General features: G+C 42.9%; 1 protein-coding gene across 1 annotated transcript in view; it reads left to right on the top strand.

Moving 5' to 3' along the window:
• The window catches only part of PRCC (proline rich mitotic checkpoint control factor), a 40,054-nt gene that overhangs the window by 10,931 nt on the left and 13,672 nt on the right, over positions 1-15,451 (top strand). Inside the window, exon 5 of the mRNA XM_078785489.1 lies at positions 14,780-14,892. Within this exon, the coding sequence (XP_078641615.1) occupies positions 14,780-14,892 (113 nt within the window). The remainder of the gene's footprint in view (positions 1-14,779; positions 14,893-15,451) is intronic.

Here is a 15,451-nt window from a genome sequence, read left to right as displayed (position 1 = left end):
TTTCACAAGGAGCTTTGTTGTTTGTTATGAGCTATGTTTCACAAGGTGCTTTGCTCTTTTTGAGCTATGTTTCACAATGAGCTTTGTTGGTTATTTTGTTTTTGAGCTATGTTTGACAAGGAGTTGTTGTTTTTTTTGTTTTGTTTTTGAGCTGTTTCACAAGGAGCTTTGTTTGTTATGAGCTATGTTTTACAAGGTGCTTTGCTGTTTTTGAGCTGTTTCACAATGAGCTTTGTTGGTTATTTTGTTTTTGAGCCGTCACAAGGAGCTTTGTTGTTTTTGAGCTATGTTTCGCAAACAGCTTTGTTGTTTTTTTTTGTTATGTTTCACAAGGAGCTTTGTTTTTTGTTTATTTTTGAGCTGTTTCACAAGGAGCTTTGTTTTTTGTTTCTTTTTGAGCTGTTTCACAAGGAGCTTTGTTGGTTATTTTGTTTTTGAGCTGTTTCACAATGAGCTTTGGTGGTTATTTTGTTTTTGAGCTATGTTTCACAAGGAGCTTTGTTGGTTTTTTTGTTTCGTTTTTGATCTATGTTTCACAAGGACGAACACCCAGATGCCCAATTAAAGGATTACAAATCCTATTGTCATGTGAATGTTAAAAAACCAGCGAATATCTTATCTACCTGGTGAGACCAGTCGTGAAACCATTCACATCTTTCTTAATATATAACAACAACAACAACAACAGCATGCATTTTAAGGCCATTTTCCCTGCTAGAGCGGTTGTAGCCTTGCGGTCCCCATGACGATCTTCTCCATCTTGCCCTATTTTCTGCATCTCTCCTTGTTAACCCCCTTGCCCACATTTCTTCTTCCACCATATATATTCCGCATTTCTTCTTAATATATAAATTAGGCCCAATTAAGGTGAGCATATCTCATTTGCTCTGCAGGAATTTTTGTCACACAAACCATTGTGCGTGTTGGTGTTGGGCTAGCGGCTAGGGTGCCGGCTTAGGATCCAAGGATCCTGGGTTCGAATCCCGGTCGATTGCTGAATTAACGCCAGGGGGGTTGACTCAGCCTGTCATCCTTCCGAGGTCGGCTAATTGAGTACCAGTTCACTGGTAATTCCCTGTTTGTCGTTAAAGGCGGCAAAAAGGGTTGGCGTCAGGAAGGGCATCCGGCCGTAAAACATTGCTTCAAAAAGGGGACCGAAAAACAACAACCACGGTTTCCGAAAAAGGCCAACCCCCGCTTTGTGGGGAAACATGGCCTCTAAAGGTGGTTATTATTTTTTTTTAATAAACCATTGTGCGTGTTGGTAAATTGCTGTGTAGTACATGGTGTTATGTAGAATTATTATATGTAAGTGCAAAATTTGCTACACTCGTGGAACCAATGTTTTTTTGCATCTATATACCCTTGGCAACAAGACCTGAGTTGGTTCCATTTTTTTCAATGGCGTCTTCGGCGGCCATTTTGAATTTCAAAATGGCCACCGTTTTTTGCAATTTTGTATGTATTCTAATTTCTACAGTCTTAAACTATACATAGATAACTATAATTACAATAATGAAAGAAATATGAACATTTGCTTTATTCTTTTTTTATCTTACAGGTATTCATAGACGAGTTGGATTTCAGCTTCACCGCCGCATAATGTCATCGTTTGAAGAGCTGGCTTCTAAGAAGCAATGCACAAGTTACGAACTTTGTGTATTCTGCCAAGAGAGAACTCCTGAACCTTTGGTTGACGTTGCTCATGCCAATTTCAAATGTGCTTCATATGAAACATTTCTTAGCAGCTTACACAAAAGAGTGCAACTTGGCAACTTAAGCTTTGCGTCAGCTAGTGAGAGACTATGTGATGTTTCTTCAGTAGTACTTAAAGAAAAAAAGGCTGCATGGCACAAGCAATGTTACAAGGCAGTGACAAATCGTGCTCATATCAAACGTGATGAAGTGAACTTTAGTAAATCTTGTGAATCAAAGAATATTTCAAATCTGACGAACCGCAAGAGGGGACGACCGTCGAATCCTCAAAACCGAGCAGCACCGTCAACTTCAGCAACAACTGTGTCAACAGTTACAAGATCTCAAAGCAAAAGTGACTCATTCTTCAGATAAATGTTTCTTTTGCCAGAAAGATACTAATGAGGTTCTCCATCCTTGTCCTAGTTATAGTAGAGGCTCGCATTTCACAGATATTGTCAATAAGAGTGGAAACAAGACTTGGCAGGTAAACCTAGGTGATGTGATAACTTCTGGTGATTTACTTGCTGGAGATATTGTGTACCATCACCTTTGTTACACTCGTAACTGGGAAAAATATGTTCAATGTCCACATCGTAAGGGTGGTGAGTTGTCCTTTGAAGCCAAACAGGAAGAGAACCTGAAATCCATAGCAGCTGAAGTAGAGTTTACAAGCATCACACAGCAAAGGATTGATGAAGGAGAGTTCATCCCCATGCCTGATGTGCACCTTCTGTATAAAGATATCTTCCAGAACCACAACGTTCCTGGTTTTGATCCCAACAAGAGGCTATACTTAAACCAGAAACTGAAGAACAACCTGGATAATGTCGAAATCACAGGCATATCTGGAAAACTATCAACAGTTCATTCCAGTGATGCTGGTGCTGCAGCTATTCGGGCAGCTTCTGCTGAACAAAAGGATATGCAAGCAAAGTTCAAAATTCTCTTTCAAAGTGGAAAGATTATAAGAAATGCAATAACACAGGCGAGGCAAAATCCTTGGAAATTTGAGGGGTCGCTAAAGGACAGTATTGAAGTTGGAATACCGGAACAACTGTTCTGTATGATAAGATGGATCATCCAGGGAGCAGCCACCACCAAAACACAATCACGCAATGAAAAGATAAATGGAACATGTGCACTTATTGGACAGCACATCATCCAGGAGTTCAAATCTGATCGGCAGGTGCAATATCAGCCAAAGTCCTCAACTTCAACCTTCAGGATGTGAGAGGTTTCTCTGCAGGCTCTTGAGCACAAAAAGGACTTACAGGCCAACACAGCCGGGAAACTGAGGTGGAAACGCTTCTCGAGCCAACCCGGGGGGATAGACAAAATACCTCCAACTTCTGGTGTGTGGTATCAACACATCCTCAGGGCACACATGCAAGCATATATTTGGAACAAAGACCTTGTGGAAAATCCAAATATTCCAGACCCGTTTAAGCTAGGCTGGTCATGTGATGCAGATAACATTCCAATACCTATCCTCTCAGAAATTGCAATAGCTCCCGAATCTGTGGTCGAGCTTGTTCGGTGTGGATGTGGAATAAGCAAATGCTCCAGAAGATGTTCCTGCAGGCGACACAACCTGACCTGCACAGAGTCATGTGCATGTGGAGCAGATGAAGAATGTGCCAACACGGCTGTGCAACAAACTGAGGAACTTGAAAACCCTGATGATGACAACGAGGCATAGATATTACAATGAAGAAAATAAAACTGATATTTACAAAATTATGGACCTTTGAATGTTTGACCATTGTCAAAATGTATTGCACTATTGTCTAAAGAGATGATTATACCAGGAACATTATTCAATGTTACCTTATATTTGAATAGTAGTAGTAACTTTAATATTTGGCAGCCATTTTGAAATTCAAGATGACTAATGATACCTTCCTTTGGGTTACAGTTTTGTTTGGTATTAACATTAACACACTTTGGCATAGCTTGACGAGACAAATAATAATAAATAAATAATAACATTTACTTATAGCCGGCGAAGCCGGTGTTGTCAATAAACGCGTACGTATTATGTCGAAAACCAGATTATGCCTTGGCTTGAGAATTCCGAAGCGCAATGGAGGCCGCCATCTTGCGGATGCGGAAGTATGCATAACAAATTGAAAACGTTCAATAGGAGTTTCTTTCACCCGTCTTTGTTTGATTCACAATCTAATGAACCTCTAATTTATTATTAAAATACTTTAAGATCAACCTCGGCCCGCACGGGCCTGGTTATCTTCAACGAAAAGCGTCACCAAACACCGGAACCAATGAGATTCGAGCATTTGAAAAAATATTTCTAAAACCAAATCACGCAATGGAGGCCGCCATCGACCGGATGCGGAAGTTTGCATAAAACAATTGCGAAAAAGTTCAATAGGAGTTTGTTTCACCCGTCGTTCTTTGATTCACAATCTAATGAACCTCTAATTTGTAATTAAAATACGTTAAGACCAACCTCGTTATCTTCAACGAAAATCGTCACCAACACCGGAACCAATGAGATTCGAGCATTTGAAAAAACATTTTTTAAAAGCTTATTACGCGTTTCGGAGAGTGAAAACGACGTCAAATATTCTAAAATTGACGAATAATTATTTTTTAGAAATCTCGTGGCCGTCGGGGATAGTTTTTCACGGCCAGAAATACAGTATAAGCGGTTTACATAAAGAAAGAAAGCTCGGTTTGATTAACGACAGTCACACATTGCCGTTGAAACGGCGCTATCGTCTGATCTGTCGGCACTGATCTTACTGCAAGCTAACTTCTTCTGGTGGAGGAAGCTGCCGTGCCCGGAGAGAACCAGCCCTGACAGCGACTGAAGTTAGAAGACTACACACATACTGTGAAAACGTATGTTAAGCCCAGTTAAAATTTCTTAAAATAGGCCTTAGGCTAGCACATCGTATAGTTACTTCCTTAAGCTTCTTGTGACATTTATTGTATGTAGGTATTGGGGAGGACTGTCTGCTCTTCTCTTTTTCCAAGTCTTACCAGGTACGGTACCTACACCGACCTACTATCAACTACCTAACCTACTGATGCCATCGTGATGGGTAAAATAGTGGCAAGAGGCTTTGGCTTCGCCGGCTCGTTGCGGCTTTGCAGTCGGGTACTAGTAATATGCTTTTGCTTGCCTTTGTGCAAATTAAGCATAGCAAATAATTGCAAATGGTGGCCATTTTGAATTTCAAGATGGCTGATATTCCACGAAAGAGTTTTTGTTAACTAGATATTAGTGTTCTAGTAGCTTTTCTGTACAAAGAATGACACAAATGCCAGAAAAAATGGTCAGTGTTTTATGTGAAAAGATGCATCTTTCAAAATGAAAATAATGGCAAAATTGGTTCAAATAGCGGCCATTTTGAATTTTAAGATTACTGATATTTCTCAAAAAACGTCTGTTAACTGGATATGTGTTCTGGTGGATTTTCTGTACAAGGAATGACAAAAATGCCAGAAAAAATGGTTAATCAGTGTTTTATGTGAAAAGATACATACAAAATTGCAAAAAATGGCGGCTATTTTGAAAGTCAAAATGGCCGCCAAAGACGCCATTGAAAAAAATGGAACCAACTCAGGTCTTGTTGCCTCAGGTATAAGGATTCCAAAAAACATTGGTTCCACTAGTGTAGAAAACTTTGTACTACAATGACACAACACCATGTACATGTACAATGACACAACAACATGTATTGGTCCTGGACTGTGAATCGAAGCATTTTTTTTTTCTTGATACCATTTGTGACAGCGTTTGTGTAATAATTTGTTTTTGAATGTTGCAGCAGTTCCAATTTTTGGATGACAGCTTTAGTCCTTGTAGTGTGGTTTGCTGTCCATTCTTCCATGCTGTATCATGTATGGAGTTCTTTGATTCGACAAATTGCCGGCAGTAAAACGCAATACTTTTCCAGACATATTTTTGCTCTTCTAAGACCTTTGCTCCTGTAAAGGTGGAAAAATACCCTGAAAATTGTTTGAATTGTGGAGATGTGGCCGAGTAGAAAAGGGCTAGCTGTATATTATGAATAGTTTAAAATATGTTGAGTGAGACGATACTAAAATTATTGGCTCTGCTTCCTCCTGCTCTATTGCAGTGTGAAGCAAAGGTTAAATAAACTACATGATGCTCTCCATCTTATTCTCAGCCTTCTGTTATATCTTGTGCAGCACTTGTTTTCATGGATGAACACGAGATCAACATGGGATATATAATTCCCATATTTGTAGTGAAAAAGTCATGAAGTTTTTATTGGAATTTCTTTTAATCCTCACACTTAATTTTTTTTTTTTTTAATACCTGAGGGAGGTGGTGGGGGGTGGGGGAGTGAGGTGGGAAGCAGTGAAGGATATTGTAATCAGGTCTGTCTGCCTGTCACGCTGTCTCCTACTAAATGGTTGCGCAGAAATTCACCGAACCTGGTGGCGATGGTTACCATATGGCAAGAAGATGCAAGAGCGGTATCATTTTGGTCCTGCCTACCGGGGCCCTGCGGCGGAGTCGAGAGGTCAAATTCCAAAAATGCAATTGCGGGCACATTTGAACATTTTGTTACTGAAACTTTGTGTGTGTAATCAAAGTTGAGGGATGCTTGAAATATATAACTCCAGGGTGTGGGGACTTAGGGAGGTGGGGCCACATGAACTGAACTTAGGCCACATCTCCACATGAACTTAGGCCACATCTCCATGTATGTATCAAAATAGAATATAGTTTTTTTTAACTCAAAATTTGATATTTGGTCCTTCCTAGTGGAACTCTGTGCCGTCTTTCAACTTTGCTTTCGGTGGGAAGTGTGTGGATTTATGATGGTGCGCCATGGACTTTGCTGTAGTTTATTTATTTTTCTTTTTTGTGCAAACGAAGCAACAATGTCGCCATCAATGAAGCATTTTCTGCTGTCATGGACTACGGTTGTCCATTTTTCCCCCATTTGCCAGATCCTGGTGGCAACTGTTTAAAACTTTCGAGAGCATGCTTTTCCTCAATCTTTTCGCTCGTTAAGGAATGAGTCACAATGTGCACAGCTTGTGATAAGGCAGAATTCTTGAATTGTGTTTTGCTGAAAAGGCTTAGGTTGCAAATCTCTCGCTCCCCATTCCACATTTCCCTCATCCTAAAGGCAGCTCCCTGGAAAAAGTGAACTTTTCACCGGCAAAGGTGGAGAACCATCTACACATCCTTGAATGTAAATCAGCAACTGTCTCTGATGGCATCTATGCACTTATCTTCAAAACCTGTCCATCTGAACTGGCTATTTCTCCTTCAGTTCTCTTCTGCTATTCCTCGCTTTTCCTCACAATGGAAGGTGGATTGTGTCACTCCAGTTCTTAAGAAGGGTGCCAAGACAGACCCTATAAACCTCAGACCAGAAAGTCGTCTTTTCAACCATAAAGGAATATTGGAATCAATTATTTCAACAGACTTGAAGGCTTACCTTTTCTCCACCTTATTAATATACAGTCATCAATTTGGGTTCCAAACTGGCCACTACACCTTGGATACTTCATACTGCTAACTCAGCAATGAATGGACAACCTGTACCTCCATCAAGAGGTTACATCAGTCTCACTGGATGTTTCCTTGAATATTTTCTGCCATTTGGCACCCAGCTCAGATCATTAAGCTTTTGGCCAAAGGCATCCTCGACCAGTTGGTAAATTGTATTCTTGCTTGGAATGAATGTGTAGCCCTGGATGGCATTCTTCGAGTGCATTTCCTTCCCTGGACGATATTTCTTTCCTTGGAGGCTGATGTCCATCAAGGCAGTATATTGGGGCAAATACTGTTCCTGGTTTGCATCATGATCTCTCGTCGTTTTTGGAAAACTTTGCGTGTCACTTTGCAGAAGATGCCGCTCTTTCCTGGAAAGTCTCTCATACCAATGACATACGGGCTGCAGCTGCATCCTTGTTTGGAGAAAATACAGAGCTGGTCAATCACCTGGAATATCTCATTCGATGCTTCCAACTTATTCGACCTCAGCATATAGACCCTTGAGCTATCTATCCCTCCAGTTTCCTTCTGTGGTTGACCTCCGGTAGAGGTGCAGTGTTTGTTCAAGGAACCGGAAAATCTGCCGTGACCATTCCTGCACCGATCATATAACCAAGCCGGCCTCCAATGCAAGGAGTTACCTTGGAATATTTTGCATAGCTCAGTCATCCATTGGTTACTCCTAGCTCCTTAGTGTTCAAAGCTTTCATCTCTGGTGTCACTGAGTATGTATATTCTTTCTGGGCTGTACCACTATATCTTTCCTTGCACCTGTGAGGTGGTAGAATCCCCAAGGTTCTGAGGATAATAAGTTTCTCAACACGAGAAATAGGGGTGCTAAGCCTCATCCTTTTCCACTGAAGACAGGTTGATGGCCTATCAGTTTTCTAATGCCTCATTTTTAGAGGAGTTAAACTCTACCTTCCACTCAGGTATTTGCCCCTCACGAGATCAAGCAGGTTGTACTTGCTTGGCGAGCAACAACCCCTGTACCCTGCTCAGGTCCAAGCTAGTCACTTCCACTAATTTGTCCCTATTTTCTCTTGCCTGTTCTTTTACTTCCTTTATTCTGTCCAATCATCTTCCACGCTGCTCTATTCCTTTAGTGTGATGACTCGTCACCATCTCGCGTCATCTATTCTCTTACCTGATCTTTTCTCTTCTTACCAGCTGGCCACTCCTGTTCACCTGGACTCTTCTACATTTAACCTGGACCTTTCTCCTGATGTTCTGGAAGTATAACTTTGTATATTTTTGTTCTACTGTATTTATATTGGCAAATATGGAAATAAATGTGTTTTTGAAATTGATGTTAACCTATATTTACCATATTTGTTAGCTTACTCGGTTCCTTTATCCTGTATGACCCAACATGCTGCCCCATGTGGTCATTCCTTCCGCCATTTCTCTGTCCTCTCTTGTACAGTGCATTCAGAAAGTATTCAGACCCCTTCCCTTTTTTCACATTTTTATTTTTTTATTTTTTTTTATGTATACAAGATCGAGGCTCGTGAAAGAGCGAACATTTATCACACAAAAAGACAAACCGACACACAAAACACAAAAAACAAGGGGAGCGGCAGACAAGATGGGGAGAGAGGGGGAAGGACGCAAAAGAGAGGGGGAAGAGGGGGAAGGACACAAACACAACATTTGAGAGCAGGGACATCGGGAGGACTTGGGGGGAGGTGGGAGAGGAATAAAACATATGAACACTGCAAGGACTCTGGGGTGAATTACCGGGGGTAGAAAAGATCAAGGTTTTCGATGGGGGAAGATAAGAGATGGTGGTGAACAGCTTTTTTAAAGACCTGGAGGGAGGAGTGGGATTGAAGGGAGTGGGGGAGTTTGTTCCAGAGGCGGGAGAAAAGGGGAATGAAAGAGTGAAGGTGAGCAGAGAGCCTAGACTTTGGCAGTTTAACCATAAGAGGGTTGCAGGCAGATCTTGTGCGACCTGAAGGAATATTGGGTGGACAGAGCACAGAGAGAGCTGGGGGAGCAAGGCCGGAGAGGAGTCGGTAGAAGACAGAAAGACCACCAACCTGCCTGTGGTGAGTGAGTGAAAGGCCCTCGGTGTTGACTACATCGCAGGAGATTCCAATGATTCTGAAAGCTTTAGCCTCAACAGCGTGAAGCCGATCAAGGTGTGAGGCAGGAGCACCAGCCCAGAGGGGGGAACAGTATTCCATTGAGCTGCGGATGAAAGCCTTGTATGTGGAGAGGAGCTCAGGTGTGCCAAGGAAGGACTTCGCACGACGGAGGATGCCCAGTCGGCGACTGGCTTTGGAGGCCAGCTTGGAAATGTGGTTTTCCCAAGAAAGATCATGGCAGATAGTGAGACCCAAAAGCTTGAGCGACAGAACTTCTTGGAGAGGATTGTTGAGAAAGTAGATGGGAGGGTTGTCCAGTCGGTCCTTTTGGAGAGTCATTGTAAGAGTGTGAGATTTGTCAGGATTGAAAGACATGTTTCACTTGTTTGACCAGTCTGTGATTTTGTCCAGGTCTGCAGAGAGTGAGGAGGCTGCAGCCTGCCGATCTGAGGGATGAGGAATGGAGCGACAGAGAGTAGAGTCGTCAGCAAAGAGATAGAGAGGATTTTCAAGAGAGTCAGAGAGATCATTGATGAAGACCAGAAAAAGCACAGGGCCCAGAACACTACCTTGGGGAACTCCAGCCTGAACAGGAAGAGGAGATGAGAGAAACCCATTCAGGGCCACACGTTGACTACGACCAGAGAGGAAGTCCGCCAGCCATGCGTGGAGATTTCCATGGATACCAAAGGAGGAGAGTTTGGTGAGCAGAGCAGGGTGCCAGACCGTATCGAAGGCACGTGAAATGTCAAGGGAGACAGCTCTAATTTCCTGTTTGGCGTTGAGGACCTCCATCCATTGTTGAGAAAGCAGAAGCAGCATGTCCAGAGTAGAGTGACCAGGTCTGAAACCAAATTGATGATCAGAGATCAAGCCATTGGAGAAGAGGAAAGATTTAATATCTGAAGCAATGATGGATTCCATGACTTTGCTGATAATTGGGAGAAGGCTGATTGGTTTGTAGTTGCTGGGATCTGTTTTTGCACCTTTTTTGTGCAAAGCGGTGATGTTGGCTGATTTCCAAGCAGATGGCAGATGACCTTGAGCAAAAGAGAGGGTGAAGAGAACAGAAAGAGGAGGGAGTGAAAGAGCAGAAGAACATGATTTTAGGACCCGTGGGCTGATGCCGTCAGGACCAGTTGCAGAATCAGAGTCGAGGGTTGACAGAAACCTTTCCTCCTTGTCAGGAGGAAAGGACACAGAGTCCAGGAGCAGCTGGGTACGACTGGGTACGGTGGGTACAGAGAGGGATGGGTTTGGGACACAAGATTTAGAGGCAAACACAGAGTTGAGACATTCAGCTTTTTCACGTGCGGAGTCAGCCGTTAAGCCGTTTGAGGTGAGGGAGGGGATGGAGGGGGAACAAACACCAGAAACAGATTTGACCAGATGCCACCAGGATTTGGAAGAGGGAGACAGATAAGAGTTCGGTCTTGAGAATGGTGAGATAATGTTGCAGCCTTATGCTGAAATCGTTTAAATTCATTTTTTCCCTCATCAATCTACACTCAATACCCCATAATGACAAAGAGAAAACAGGATTTTAGAAAGTTTTGCAAACTTATTAAAAAGAAAAAACTGAAATATCACACTGACATAAGTATTCATACCCTTTGCTATGACACTTGAAATTTAGCTCAGGTGCCTCCCATTTCTCTTGATCATCTTTGAGATGTTTCTACACCTTGATGGAGTCCACCTGTGGTAAATTCAATTGATTGGACATGATTTGGAAAGGCACACACCTGTCTACATAAGGTCTCACAGCTGACGATGCATATCAGAGCAAAAACCAAGCCTTGAGGTCGAAGGAACTGCCTGCAGAGCTCAGATAGGATTGTGTCGAGGCACAGATCTGGGGAAGCCTACAAAAAAAATTTCTCCTGCATTGAAGGTTTCCAAGAGCACAGTGGCCTCCATAATTCTTAAATGGAAGAAGTTTGGAACAACCAGGACTCTTCCTAGAGCTGGCCACCTGGCCAAACTGAGAAACCGGTGGAGAGGGGCCTTGGCAAGAGAGGTGAACAAGAACCCGATGGTCACTCTGGCTGAGCTCCAGAGATCCTGTGTGGAGATGGGAGATACTTCCAGAAGGACAACCATCACTGCAACACTCCACCGATCTGGGATTTATGGCAGAGTGGCCAGACAGAAGCCTCTCCTTGGTGAAAGACACATGAAAGCCCACAGAATCTTGTTTCTCACAGTCTGAGAGTCCTTTTGGTGCTTTTTTGCAAACTCCAAGCGGGCTTTCATGTGTCTTTCACTGAGGAGAGGCTTACGTCTGGCCACTCTGCCATAAATCCCAGATCGGTGGAGTGTTGCAGTGATGGTTGTCCTTCTGGATTTTTTTTTTTTTTTTTTTTTTTTGTTTGTTTTGTATACAAGATCGAGGCTCGTGAAAGAGCGAACATTAATCACACAGAAAGACAAACAGACACATAAAACAAATAACATCGAGAGCGTTAGAGAGAGGGGGAAGGACACAAACACAACATTTGAGAGCATGGGCCGAGAGACATGGAGACATCAAGAGAACTGTGGGAGGGAGAGGGCTTTGGGGGAGAGGCATGGGAAGGGGGGGGGGGGGGTGGGAGAGGTTTAAAACATATGGACACTGCCAGGACTTCCAGGAAAGAAGTTGGAATTTCAAACAAGGTGGATCTGTGGTGAATTAGTGGGGGTAGAAAAGATCAAGGTTTTGGATGGGGGAAGATAAGAGATGGTGGTGAACAGCTGTTTTAAACAGCTGATGTGTGTGAGGTGTGTGTATCCCTTTGTGTGGTGTGTGTATCAAAACAGGCCTTTTAAACAGTGGTGAACAGCTGATGTTCCTTCCATCTCCACACAGGATCTCTGGAGCTCAGCCAGAGTGACCATTGTGTTCTTGGTCACCTCTCTTACCAAGGCCCTTCTCCCCCGATTGCTCAGTTTGGCCTTCTGTTATATGGCTTGGTTTATGCTCTGATATGCATGGTCAGCTGTGAGACCTTATATAGACAGGTGTGTGCCTTTCCAAATCATGTCCAATCAATTGAATTTACCACAGGTGGACTCCAATCAAGGTGTAGAAACATCTCAAAGATGATCAAGAGAAATGGGAGGCACCTGAGCTAAATTTCAAGTTTCATAGCAAAGGGTCTGAATACTTATGTCAATGTGATATTTCAGTTTTTTCTTTTTAATAAATTTGCAAAACTTTCTAAAATCCTGTTTTCTCTGTCATTATGGGGTATTGAGTGTAGATTGATGGGGGAAAAAATGAATTTGAACGATTTCAGCATAAGGCTGCAACATAACAAAATGTGAAAAAAGTGAAGGGGTCTGAATACTTTAAGAATGCACTGTATATTAACTCACTCTGCTCCATTGGTATGTCAAATGTTATCCCTCTGTCAATTTCAGCTTTTCTACTAACCTCGATCTGCTATGTAAAAGAGAATAGTTTACACTTGTCTATGCCAGTTTTCAAGAAAGTTTTCAGGTTGTTTCAGTCTGTTGTTTTTCATCAGGAAATTGTGGATTCCAATTTGATTTCAACATCCCAGTGATGTCACGTTTCATCTCGAGTTACCGGATGAGCGATAAATTCTGTTGTATATATTTGTAGACGGATCAAGAAACTTGGGCATAGTGCTATCCATTTGTCGATCGTGAGTGCTGATTTGAGTTGACCGCAAGTCCAGGAATCCAACTTGCTGAGACCTTGGCATGCCATAATGTTTGTGGATGATGTTTGTGTATGATGGTGAAAATGGTGGCTAAACTGAGAAGGTTCTGGAATAGAAGACTGAATATGAAGGTACAACTTTGTCCATACATGACCTCCATGGTTTCGTGGATTTATTTGATGACAGCTTGATGCTCAATTTTAGCGAGATCCATAATTGAATGACAAAGCAAACTTTCGGATTTCACTCTGAAACAACAAACGATGTCAGGATAATGTAACTAATAACATAACAAACATACATGCAAGATGATAACGAGGCGTATGTCTGTGTTTGTGTGTTTTTTTTCTTCTTTTTTTGCGTGTACACGCCACCGGTCTTCATCTCCACTCACAAGTGTCTAAGACTGAGCGGAGCCTTCCCTGGTCCTGAAGCATTCAACCTCACCCCGGCAAGGAACGATGACTCGTGGACCAAGCCGTCTCCTTATCTGTGCTCCGTCCAACAGAGCCTTACCTGGTCCTGAAGCATCCATCTTCACGACTTCACCTCAGCGAGGAACCACGACCCAAGGACTAAGTAGTTCCCTCCCCCAAAATCCATGCTCTGTTTTCATCCTCCGTCCCCGAAGTGGCGATTATGTAGATACACATAACCTCCCGTGTGGCCTTCGGGGTACGTCCCGTTTCAGTCTCTTCCTTCTCGGTCTCATCCTTCCTTGATGGGATAGAGTCGGCAAAACCCAACGAACCGTAAGGCAAGGCCAGGGTGCCAGGTTGCATCCCAAACACATGTCGATTGATGTAACTCCAGGTGCACTCTACGCAGCCCTATTCCTCACCAAAGATGCTGCCCCTGGCTCAGTTCTCGCTCCCATCAAAGTCGTTGTATTCAGCGCGGTTCTCGATCCCACGGGACTTGGTCCCATGCGAGTGGAACTTGGGAAAATGCGAGTCGCCAAAGCCTCTGCCTCCCCCTCGCTTCTATTGTGTGTGTGTTCCTGTCTTGAGAGATGACCTCCTGTGTCAAGACTACAACAGTGCTCAAAAAATATTCAAAACAGGCCTCTCTCTCGAGGAGAGATACCATATGTTTTATTGCGACATGTTTACTGTACTATTTGATAACTATGAGGTCGATTCCAGTTTTTGTAATGCTGCATATTGGTATCAGATGGAACAAAATGTTTTATTTTAAAGGCAGGATGGTTTAGAGGTATGCATGCATCCAATCTATGAACTGCCATCCTGGAGTTTCACAGGCAGGGTGATTCATCAATGTGTGTGCCGTCCCTCGGATGGACGTCAACGGGGCATCCCGTACGCCGACATTAATTGGTGGATGTTAACGATCCCACGGTGCCCTTCACGAAGAGTAGGAGAGCTATCTTCGGCACCATGAACAAATTATAAGTTCCTTCCCCAGCTACTGCTGGGAAGGCAATGGCAGACCACCCAGTGTAACCCTTGCCAAGAAACTGCTTCAGCAGCACTGATGCTGTGTAACAGAGTATGCTACTACATCATAATCAGATTTTTTTTTTTTTATTACAGTATAATCAGAACGAGTCATACTTGCCAATGTGGTGTAACAGTTTGCCACCTCTTAAGTGGTTAAGCATTTGATTCTTTCCACTTTAAACAAGCGCTTTCATGTTTTTTCAGTTCTCCAGCCAGCCTTCCGTTTTGTACATCGATGAAAATAGCCCTTTGTACATCTTGTTTTTCACGTCTTGTCCTGTAATGTACACCTTGTATCTGCATGCACTTCTCTTTGTACATGTGTGGTTATACGTGTGCCGTGGGCCCCAACAGACCCTCGAGGCTTATCTGTGCTTCCCGAGGGAGAAAGCAAGGAGATTGGCCCACTCGCTGGGCCCCCTGTATGTGTTCTCAGTGAGGAGTTTGCCTACCCTGAGAACTATCCGGTGAGGCTGCTGCAGCTCTACCCCAGCCCTGGATGACTGTTCACTTGATGATTAGAGGTTCACTTGATGATATGCCTTGCAAGCCGATGGCTGAGCAAATGTTCTCAAATTGGGGGAATTGTTCTGCTGTTTTCTTTTTGCTTATATGGGTATTGATCCCTGGGGCGTATCGAAGACCCTTCCTCGTGAGATAGCGAATATAATGAATATCTGCATTGGACATTAGCCTGCAAGTGAGCCGCTTTCCAAACGCAATTCAATTTGCATCTCTGCTCGTTATTTCGTAATATACTTGTGTTTTACAAGCACGTGCAATTCGTGCATGATTGATACCTATTCGACTGCAACTGAACAGGGTGACCCCAAAAAAGTGGTCCCGGGAAAAGTTTCATCACTTCAATATTATCCAATCAAACTGAGTAATCTTTTCAGATCGTACTACTCACTTATCAAGATGTCACTGAAAATGTCAGTTGTCTACAAATCAATTTTTCAGGTTTACAATGAAATTATTGACAACGTCTGTGTTCAATGCTGTGCTCCAAATGGGCACCATTTA

Source organism: Myxine glutinosa, chromosome 10 (assembly GCF_964187855.1).
Source record: "Myxine glutinosa chromosome 10, kmMyxGlut1.1, whole genome shotgun sequence".
NCBI classification, from domain to species: Eukaryota; Metazoa; Chordata; class Myxini; order Myxiniformes; family Myxinidae; genus Myxine; species Myxine glutinosa.
This window is presented reverse-complemented; position numbering and strand designations above follow the sequence as displayed.